This window comes from Bidens hawaiensis, unplaced genomic scaffold (genome assembly GCF_021521415.1).
Source record: "Bidens hawaiensis isolate Kalapana, Puna unplaced genomic scaffold, B.hawaiensis_p1.1 tig00049019_1, whole genome shotgun sequence".
In the NCBI taxonomy this organism is placed as follows: Eukaryota; Viridiplantae; Streptophyta; class Magnoliopsida; order Asterales; family Asteraceae; genus Bidens; species Bidens hawaiensis.
Genome location: NW_027498767.1, coordinates 27263 through 38642, shown reverse-complemented (window position 1 = coordinate 38642; position 11380 = coordinate 27263). Strand labels below are relative to the sequence as shown.

The 11380-nt window shown below is 34.4% G+C and overlaps 1 protein-coding gene across 1 annotated transcript; it reads right to left on the bottom strand.

The window, feature by feature from the left end:
- Positions 1 to 5257: 5257 nt before the first annotated feature.
- On the bottom strand, positions 5258 to 8029 carry LOC143597762 (protein GRAVITROPIC IN THE LIGHT 1-like). The gene is made up of 2 exons (XM_077076167.1): positions 7264 to 8029; positions 5258 to 6298 (listed from the first exon to the last, which is right to left on the bottom strand). The coding sequence occupies exons 1-2, from the start codon at positions 7898 to 7900 to the stop codon at positions 5523 to 5525; spliced, it is 1413 nt and encodes a 470-aa protein (XP_076932282.1). The 5' UTR covers positions 7901 to 8029; the 3' UTR covers positions 5258 to 5522.
- Positions 8030 to 11380: the final 3351 nt, after the last annotated feature.

Here is an 11380-nt window from a genome sequence, read left to right as displayed (position 1 = left end):
ATAAATTAACGAAATATAACTTGTGGATGTTGGCCTCCCATGAGCTTTCCATGGCAATTTGAATGGCCCAACGAACTAACGAATAAAAAAAATAAGCTGGACAACCCATGAGCGTTACATGGCAATTTGATTGTCCCAACTAATTAACGAATTTACAATGCAATAAAGTTTGTCGGCCCAATGAGCGTTACATGGCGTTTTAACCGACCAAACTAAATAACGAACCATTGAAATAAATATTGGTAGTCGGAGTATCTTGTGAACCACCACGTTTGATTACTCCAACAAAAATACGAAAACAAGTTAAGAAATGAATAGTAGGAGTGCCCATGCGTTTCATGGATTTTTCACCCAACTAACCATTTAAATAACGGAACACAATAATCGGAAAACCGAGTTTAGCCACGCACCACCGTGAATTCGGTTTAAAATCAACCTAAGGTGTCGGTCATATGGCATTTATGGGTCTCGCTTGGGTCCATATGGTTGAGTACTGTGGTCAGGTTATCACCCATGTAAGGAATAGCGTCTTACCTTTGGTTCTTGGAACCGTTTTGCCAATGCCCAACTCACAGTTTCTCTCCCCTTTTCTTATGATATGGACAATGCCATATAACCTAGTCCTAAGGAGAACGAGCGAAAACAACAGGTGGGAATTCTTAAGGAATTTCCCGAAAATAAAATCAACCTACTTTTCGTAAAGTTTTTCTTGAATGTTGAGACATAGACTCGGAGTTTGTGTGTGTGTGCATAACAATAACAAATAAATAATAATTAAATAATTATCTAAGAAGCTGTAAACAAGTTAATTTAAACACATAAAGGTAAACAGATAGGCACGTATAGGGTTCCTAAACATGTGTCTAAGGCAATTTCTAACGACCTATCTTAAACCTTCGGTTTTGATACCAATCTGTAACATCCGGCCCCTCGTCTCGACCTTGAGAAATTGCCTCAAGAAGTCTCAGTTCCGATGGACTGAGGAAGCAGAAACAACATTCCAAGAAATCAAAGCGCGCCTAGCAGAACTACCAACGCTAACAGCCCCTAAAGCTGGAGAACCGTTGTTGGTATACTTAGCAACATCAGAAAGAACAATAAGCGCAGTCTTGACGGTGGAAAGAAATGGCGTCCAAACGCTCATTTACTAGATAAGCCGCACCCTAGCAGACGCGGAAACAAGATACTCCACCTTGGAAAAGCTGGTCTTATCACTGGTTCAGATAACACGACGTTTGAGAAGATACTTTCAAGGCCATCCAATACATGTTCTCACCAACGTTCACTTACAAAATGTGCTGAGCAAACCAGAATTGTCAGGGAGACTTGAAAAGTGGGCGATAGAATTGGGAGAGTATGCTATCGAATATAAACCAAGGCCAGCGATTAATGGCCAGGCTTTGGCTGATTTCATCGCGGAAATTCCTCAAGAAAAAGAGGAATAATGTAAGAAGGAGATTGAACCCCCTGCTGATCAAAGAAAAAATGAAGTCTGGAAGCTGTTCACAAACGGCGCTCCAAATGATGAAGGGGCGGCAACGGGCCTGAGAATAACCAACCCGGAAGGACAACACTTCACGTACGCAATTCGCCTAGAATTCAAGAGTACCAACAATGAGGCGGAGTACGAAGCGTTGTTGGCAGGGTTAAGAATCGTCAAAAAATTAGTAGCCCAACACTTAGGGCATGTAGATTCAATGCTAGTAGCAAACCAGATCGAAGGGTCATATGATGCAAAAGATGACAAGATGGCATCATACTTAGCACAAGCCAAAATGATAATGACAACCTTCACCACATGCAAGATAAAACACATCAGACGAGGTGAAAACAAACAGGCGGATGCCTTAAGCAAATTGGCGTCGGTCGGATTCGAACATTTGGCAAAAGACGTCCGCGTAGAAGTTCTGAAAACACCTTCAACAATGACCAGATAAATTTTGTATGTTCAACGGCGGAAACAAATTGGATGACACCGCTCATCCACTACCTCGAAAGGGGTATTTTGCCAGAAAAGAAAATGGAAGCTCGAAAAATCCGCCACAAAGCCCTGAACTACACAATCCAAGATGGCATCCTATACAGGCGGTCATACTTAGGACCACTTCTCATATGTGTAGACGCGCAAGACGCGAATTATCTGTTGAGAGAAATTCACGAAGGAATATGTGGCGTACATGCGGATCCAAGAATGGTGGTGGCCAAAATAATGAATACGGGGTACTATTGGCCGGGTATGCATGTAGATGCCGAAAAAGAGCTAAGGAAATGCAGCGCGTGTCAATACCACACACCAAACACCCTGCGCTCAAAGAATGCCATGATTCTTGTAACAGCCTCTTGGCCATTATAGAAATGGGCAATTGACATGACGGGACCATTCCCAGAGGCGCCAGGGCGGATGAAGTTTCTTATCGTGGCAATTGATTATTTCACAAAACGGGTAGAAGCAAAACCAGTAGCAACAATCAACGCAGCCAGCGTTAAGAAATTCATATGGGAATTCATCATCTGTCGTTTCGGACTACCCATGAATCTGGTTAGTGATAATGAAACACAATTTGCAGATCAACACATCCAGCGATGGTTAAAAGAGCTCAATGTCACGCAAACGTTTACCTCCGTCGCTCACCCACAAGGAAATGGTGAAGTAGAACGCAAACGTTAGCTACCCGTGTAGCACACGGGTTAGAATAAATAATATATTTAAATAATAACACAATGTAAAATATAAAAAAAAATTGTGTTCAATAAATATAAAAATATATTATATGGTAAAATAAATTACAGAATAAACAATATGAAAATAAAAAGTTATTACAAATTCATAAATCTCAAAATATTTATTTGGACACAATATTTGTAGTTTTATTTGTAACTTTACTTTCTATATCAAAACTTAGTAGTTTCGCGTTGTTTCTGCTTTTAACTGTAGATATTGCAACACATAACTGACCATAAGCTAAATAAATTGTCTAAAAAATAAACCAACTATCTATAATGATTGACCTTAACTTTTATTAATCTTCGTTGCAAAATAAAAATAAAGTGAAAATATCATTCTTTGAAATTAGTTGTTTTATCTAAAGGTGTATGTTTTTTTTAAAGAATAAAAGTATGAGTTTCAATATTACTTATATATATGATTTCTGCTTCTATAGCATGGTTTTCATATTGTATTTTCATATGTAGTTTAGTTTCATTGCATAGACCAATTTTCTAGTTAATATTTTAAGCAACATCACTTCAACATCGGCTTTTAGGACTAAACTATGATTTGACAACCTTAGATTTTGAGGTCATTTAAAACATCAGGAAACTAATACCTTCTTGTAACGTGTCATTTTATATATGATAGATATCATCTGAAAAATGGAAATATTTCATCCCCCAGAAACATGGATAACTATATTTTCTAATTTCTTGAACGATTTCATTTTTTGGTGCAAGTGCAACTCGTTCACTAAAGAAATCTATATTTTTGAAATCTTCAATAATAGAATGATATATATATAGTCAATTTGTCATCTGATTTACAGTGTGCTAATGTCTAACATTTATGAATTTTTAAGATTATAAACTTAACATAAACAAAAAGTTGATTAAAAAATCAATTAAAAAAAGTTGTAAATGGTTACTTTTTAAACAAACCCGTGACCGAAACTCATTCTAATCACAAACTGTTTTTAAGTGAACCATGTTTGATACTTTAACCAGTTAAAGAAACCCGCTCGTTTAAATTAACATAAACATTAAGAATACATCAATAGTGAATTTGTCTTTTAAGAGTTTGAAAGAAAAAAACTTGTAATTTCGTAAACCATTATATATATTTAATAAGTTAAATTTTATTGAAATTTTAAATTTAAGTTAATCTTGCCTCTTCATCCAGTAATATCATTTCTTAAAAGAATTTAATATAAAATTAACTAATATAGAATAGATTTAAAACCTTAATTTTGCAATCATTATTCAAAATCAATGTGAAAATTGGTTACTTATAAAAACATAATATTAATAATAATACAATTTATTTATATAACGCAAAATTACATATTTATGTTCGTATTTAATTTTTTAGATCAAGGAAAAAAATATTAAAAAGAGAAAATGAAAGATTAAAAAGAAAAATAAAAAACTATTAATAAGAAAAAGAAATGTATTTAATATGAGATAGAGGAGGGAAAATTTTATAAGAAACACCTTGGTGATGACATGTGGCATTAGAAAGCTTTATTTATTATATAGTATAGATTCTATTAATTCATCGAGGGTCAAGTTATTGTATAAAAGGGAAAGAAAAATGAGAACGATGAGGAGAATTTGTAATTACAAAAAAAACCTCTTGAAAAAATAAATTAAAAAATCGTAACTCAAAATTTAATACAAAAACGAAAAAAGTAAAACCACAAAAATGTTTCTACCGTCTTTCTCATTCTCATAAAAAAACACAATGGTGAATGAAAAAGTCGTTGTATCTTTTTGTTTATCATTGTGTGTGGTGTTTATTTTCGTCATTGATTATGTCTTTTTTCTTTTACATTGTGTCTTTTGTTTATATTGTGTTATATTTACTCAACATTGTGCTATATTTTGTTCAGCATCGTGTTATATTTTGAGATTTATTGTCTTTTTTAGTTATAATTGTGTCTTTTGTTTATTTTCGTTATTGTGTCTTTGATCTCGGCATTGTGTCTTTTCGTCAATTTTTTAAAATTGTTTTTTTTCGAATGGGAATGATTACGGAAACATGTTAGTTTTTAAAGTTTTTTCGTTTTTTTAATATTTTTGAGTTATAACTTTTTTTTAATTTTGTTTGAATTTATTTTTAAATGGTTTTTGTGGCAAAACGATCCACTAACGGATGAACTTAGGGGTGACAATCTTGACCCATTTCAAAACCACTCATCAAAAAATTCAAAAAAAAATAATTAAAAAATTATAACTTGAAATATAAATCAAAAACTAAAAAAGTAAAAATATCAAAAAGTTTCTCCGTTTTTCTAGTTCCTAAAAAAAATCCTCGAGAAATGTCAACCCGTTTTAACCCATTTCAATCATTTTCCTTTTTTAGTTTGACCTATTATGACCTATCTTATACATTTTGATACAACTCATCCAACCCATGGGTAGATTGCCACCCCTAGTTGAACTAAATTATGAAACTTATTTGTTGTAACATAAAAAAACTTAAGAAGAATGATTATCACACGATGAGGTACATTAGTGGTGAATTAGTTGAGCTATCATCAAAAAATGAAGTCATTAACACATACATAACTTGTTAACTTAAAACAAATATACGGATAATTTGTTAGGCTACACATTATTGTTTGGAACAACATAAAAAAGTTGGCCAAGACCGATGAGTGGGAGGTTGTTTGTGTCCATCCCGTCCTCTCCATCCTGATCCTGAGTTCTGATCCCTTCACACGGTCCCACACTCCCACTCCATCAGTACTGACCAAATTTTAATCACGTCTTGACTCTACTACACTTGTAAATTATTACACCCTCCACCCCTATAATTCACTCTTGGGAACAAGATACACCCTCGCTTTAACGACCGAACCATTCGCAAGCTTAAACCCTGGACTCACTGGAAACCCAACCACATGACTGGTTCCAACCTTACCTCCAGGAAACCTCACCACACTCTCCATATAACTCGAGTTAAACTCCGCCCCTCTCCTTCCTTCAAAACAACTCGGAACTGGATCCGACGAAAACACAAGCAAATGCAACAACCAAACCGCCTTAGCCAGCGCTAGAAACTCTCCATAAAACCGAGTCCTCGGGTGATTTCCAGCCAACACTTGCCTCCTTTGTTCAAGATCTCGAAACAGCGATTCCTCCATCTTAGGATGCACAATTGAAATGTACTTTTGTGAGCAGAATTTACCGAACTGACACGTTGGTAGGACACCGAGCAGCTCGATTGGATCCATTGCTTTCATGTCACGGTATTGTGTGAAGCATTCGGTTCGAAATTGGTCAGGGTTTAGGAGTGATCTTAGGCTCCCATCCATGTAGAACGTCTCGTGGTCGAATCCTTGGAAGAGTTTGCGGTTTATGTATGATTCGAGAGCGTATTTGGCGTGGTTTGGTCCGACGATGGAGTCTGTGGTTGTGTTGGTGGTAGTGGGTTTGTTCGAGGCTTCGATGGATCTAACGGTGGCTGCGATGTCCCAATGTGATGATTTCATGAGTGAGAGGAGAAGTGAAGTGAATGATTTTGATGCTTCTTTTACTGAACTTATGCATGATTCAAAATGCTCTGGCATTGGCGACGGCGAAGCTGCATTAGCAAGCCAAAATATCAGTTTCAGAAAACTGTTCGGTTTTTGGTTCAGGCATAAGCCTCGTTTGGTAATGAGTCAGTTTTGGTTTTACATTTTACCCGAAATGTTTAGGTCTATATTGACTTGAATAATCAATTTGAGGTCAATTTTTTTACCCAAAAGCATTTGCTAACCATTCTGATGAATTTGGAAATAAAACCTTTAGTATCATTACATTCAATAAGAAACAGTATAAAGTATAAACAAGTTAGCTATTGTACGGAAGTAAAGTATGGAATATGGATAGATATTTACTTGAGATTTTATTCTAGTAAAATATAGTTATACCGTACATGGGATATTGTGATCATGTATCAAACTATCAATGCATACTGGGCCAGTACACAGTTGTACGGTACAAATGATTATACATTTGTGAGATTAAATACTTTTGTACTATACAAATAGCATGTCGGATTGGTAAACTCTGGGTTTTGCATGTATATCACTTCAGTAAACTATTCGGTTTTGCTTTTTCGATAGTTCGGTTTGGTTAAGAGTGGGTTTCGGGTTATATTTACACTTGAAATCTTTAATTAGTCCTAAAAGAATTAGCCAAAAATAATCAATTTCATCCTGACACTTATTCAGTCATTTGTTAACCAAGACTCAGTTAAGTCAATTTAGGCAAAAAAATCAAATAACAAACAATAGAAACAAGTTAAGGTGTTGTTCGAGTCTACAGTTCATTCCGGTCCAGTTTTGTAACTAGTCATAATCAAAATCAAACCGTAACTTTCGGTTTTCAAATATTAAAATCATCCCGAACCAGTCATGTTAAAAAAGTTCGTAGCTCACTTGAAAAAAAAACTCGACCTGTAAGCAAGTAGAGCCGACTTGTTAAATTAAAAGTTAAAACCTAAACCGAACCATTCGTTCTTAGTTTATTCGGTTTAGTTAGTTATTTCGGTTAAAGTGCTACCTTGTAGTTGACTACCGTAGTTGACTTTCTTCTTTGACTGATGAGATTTACTTTTCCTTCCATTGCTTCCACCACCACCTGTAACTACCACTGTACTTAACTTCTCCTTCAAGTTATCAATCTCCGCCTGCTTACTCTTCACCTCCGTCTTCATCTCCTCCATCGCCGCCTCGTACGGCGCCACCACCTCCCTCACCGTCACTCCGGCCACCACCGCACCACCACCACCACCTCTCATCACTCTCCTCCGAAACCTCTCCCTCAGAAACCCTAGCTTCCTCATCTCCGCCACCACCGCCACGTCAGCACTCCTCATCTTATCCGGATCCCACGGACAATGCGCCTGCTGCATTCTGACGTACGCCTTCTTCATTAAGGACACCTTTTCGAACACGTCACTCAACAACGTCTCCATTTCAACCTCTCGTTCGGATTTGTAATCATTATCCTTTCGTCGGAGCTGACGTGGCGACGGAGACGGAGACGGCTCAATTTCACAGTCTTCGTAATCGGAATCGTCGTCTCCGATGTCCGTGACGTCATCGGTGAGGTGCCTGACGCCACTGATTGGACTGAGCAGGCAGGATGACGTCACTCGTTGGATTAGATCTGAGAAATTGGAAACCTTATTAGCCATGTATAATAATAATAATATCAGGTCATTACGGATTTAGCCTTGAGATATTCCGGCATGTTGTAAGTATCAGAATTCGTTTTCAGATAATTTGATAATGAAGCGGGGAATGTGAGTGATGAGAATGGGATGGATGAGATCATGCGTTAGTTGGTTGGTGGTTATTTTGTGTGATTATATAAATAACTTATGGTTGTGTTTTCACGTGGGCCACCCTTTTGACAAGTGATTTAACGTGATGAACGGTTTATACTGACTTTAATACTTCAGACAAGACTCAGTCTAGAAATACTATCAAGAACGAAACACTATTGTGAAATAATCCTTTTAAGTTAAACCATAAATTCATAAGTTACTGTCACCCTATGTCATTGATAAAAAGGCCAAATAAGTGACGGACTTGATTGATGAGTATTGAAGCTTTACTACGTAATATTGAATTTAATACCGAGTGTTGTTAAGATATGCAAATTTTTGGCGTGTACTACTCTTTACATTAACAAATTCATTAATTGTGTTATTATTATTGTTACTAACCTTATATTATTACTATTAATCTATGGTGTGGGTTCAAAAGGGAATAAAAAAATGATGAACGGGGAAATCATGTCTTTTACATGCAAGTAAATAATAATACTAAAAACCCATTTTTACATCTAAAAACACATTTTTATGTGATCCTTTTTCGAGCTTTTACATATAAACTTCGGTTTGAAATCGCGAAACCGCCCAAACCGGTCATCGGTTCGGTTTCATGGTTGGTTTTTTTATTAACTTTCGGTTGGTTGGTTTAAAAAAATTAAAACGGCAACGAACGGTTTGGTTTACGGTTTATACCGAAAATCAACCGTGTAAAACCGGACCGTATGATTTGGTTATATTTATTGTTTAAGTATTATATAATATGTATATACAGTAATATTATTATGCAAAATTATATTAAAGTTATTGTTGCATATAGAAACACTGCTATTACTACAGTAAAGAAAAAAGATGGGCTGGTATTTTAATCTGGCCTTCTGTGTACTTTTACAAATTTAGACAACTTGTGTTATGCAAGTTTCTTGATAACATCGTTAGTTTTTACAAGTTTGTGTTTTAACAACTTAAATTTTACAAATTCATGAACGATGTACTTGTATATATCATATATTTACTTTGGACATTTTGTATAAAGCGCAACAAGCCCAAACCGTGAAACCAAACCGGAACCAAACCGTTAACAATGGTTTGGTTCGGTTCGGTTTAAAAGTTCAACGATTTGGTTTCAGTTTACAATATAAAAAACCGTTACTAATGGTTTGGTTCACGGTTTAACCCAAAAACCGCGAAAACCGGACCGTGAACACCCCTAATATAAACACATGTAGAAGTCATTTTTCGTTACAAAAAAGTTTTTTTTTAAATTAGTTAAAAAAAGGTAAAAAATAATATTAGTGACAAAATCAAACTTTTCTATTAGAATGTCATTTACCAAATATTTATAAGCAAAAAAACTTTAAAAAAGTTTATACTAAAACTAACTTTTTATCTGTTAAATCGAGTTTTATATTATTTATTTACATGTAAAATGCATGGTTTGCATGTAAATCGAGTTAATATGTCACCAAAATTTATATATATATATATATAGGGTAGGGTTATTGTAAAAAACAATATTTTTGTGAGAAGAATAAGAATAGATTTAGGCCATTGGATCTATGATCTAGTGGTTGAGATTGGTAGTTTCTAAATAATTGTATTGTTTCATATTTACATTGTATAGTGTCATATTTAGGTGGTTTGTTTTATTTTAAAGCTCTCCTCACACTTCTCACAAAACACTTGTTTTTTATTTGAACTCTTTTATATATATATATATATATATATATATATATATATGAGTATCATTACAGAACTCTTAAATTATTTAACTTGAAGAAACTCTTAATAATTAATGTTTTTTATATATTTTTTGTATATTAATGTTATTTAAGTGTACTTTTATCATTTTTATATCTATATTTACAATTATAATTATGATAAAAAGTTTTTACACATATCTAAATTTGTTTTCTATATATGTAAATTTGTTATTACATAAATTGTACACATATGTAAATTTGCGATTTATGTGTGTAATAAAAAATTTATATATATGATATGGTAATTAAATTAGCCTCGAATAACGTTAATATATATGAAAAAAAATAACAAAAAATGTTTGGTTATTACAAGTTCTAAAAGTTCTTAGTTCTAATTACACATAAATTCTAATCCAATAAATATTAATTAATCGCTAGTCCGTGTCTTATCAATCAGCCAATGCATAACGAGTTTTACAGTTGGCCACCTCTATCCCAAGTCCTAATTTTCAGTGATATTGTATTATTGAAAATTTGAAATGTTTTGACAGTAAATTAGTATTATACTATTTATATCATATTATATTAATAGGGTAAAGTTTAAATACAAAGGGACAAAAAATGAGAAGTGTGAGAAAAATTTTTGACCACACACCTCTTAAAAATAAATCTAACTATACTATTTATAATTTGTTCTTTTTTGAACTTCTTTCACACATTCATAAAAATGTTAACATAAATAGTTAGTTTAAATATTTTATATTTATCGTTACAGATTTGGTGCTTTCCGATACACAACTAAAGAACCTCGCATTATTTGAAATTGAGAACTTCCTTCTAAGAAATAATTGTACTCTCCGTTGTTTTCCTACAATTCCTTTCCCTGATGATGATAGTATTTTGGCATCGACAAATCGTTTTATGAATGAGGAGCTAGCGTATGACACGGGAGTGATGAATGGTGAGTTTGGACGTCTTTTTATTTCATTAACGGATGAGCAGCGAGATGTATATAATCATATAAAGGAAGCAGTTGATCAAAAGAGGGGTGGTATTTTTTTTGTCTACGGTTATGGAGGGACAGGAAAAACCTTTTTATGGAAGACATTATCAGCTTCCATAAGATCAAAACGTAAAATTGTTTTAAACGTTGCCTCCAGCGGTATAACATCTTTGTTACTTGAGGGAGGTAGAACCGCCCACTCTAGATTTTTAATTCCTATAAATCAAACTGAGGGATTCTACATGTTCAATAAACGAAATCCAGATATTTGCAACTTAATCAACAAAACTGATCTCATTATCTAGGATGAGGCTCCTATGATACACAAACATGCTTTTGAAGGCTTGGATAGGACTTTAAAAGACGTTATAAAAGAAGGTAACCATAGCAACTGTGAACATCCATTTGGTGGTAAGGTGATTGTTTTTTGTGGTGATTTCCGACAAATCCTACCTGTGGTACAAAATGGGTCACGTAGTGACATTATTAATGCTTCACTTAGTTCATCCCATATTTGGACCAAATGCAAGGTTCTTAGGTTAACCAAAAATATGAGGTTAACTGTCGAATGTCAGTCATCAAAATTGGAAGACACCGTTAGATTTGCTGAATGGTTGTTGGAGCTCGGTGAAGGAA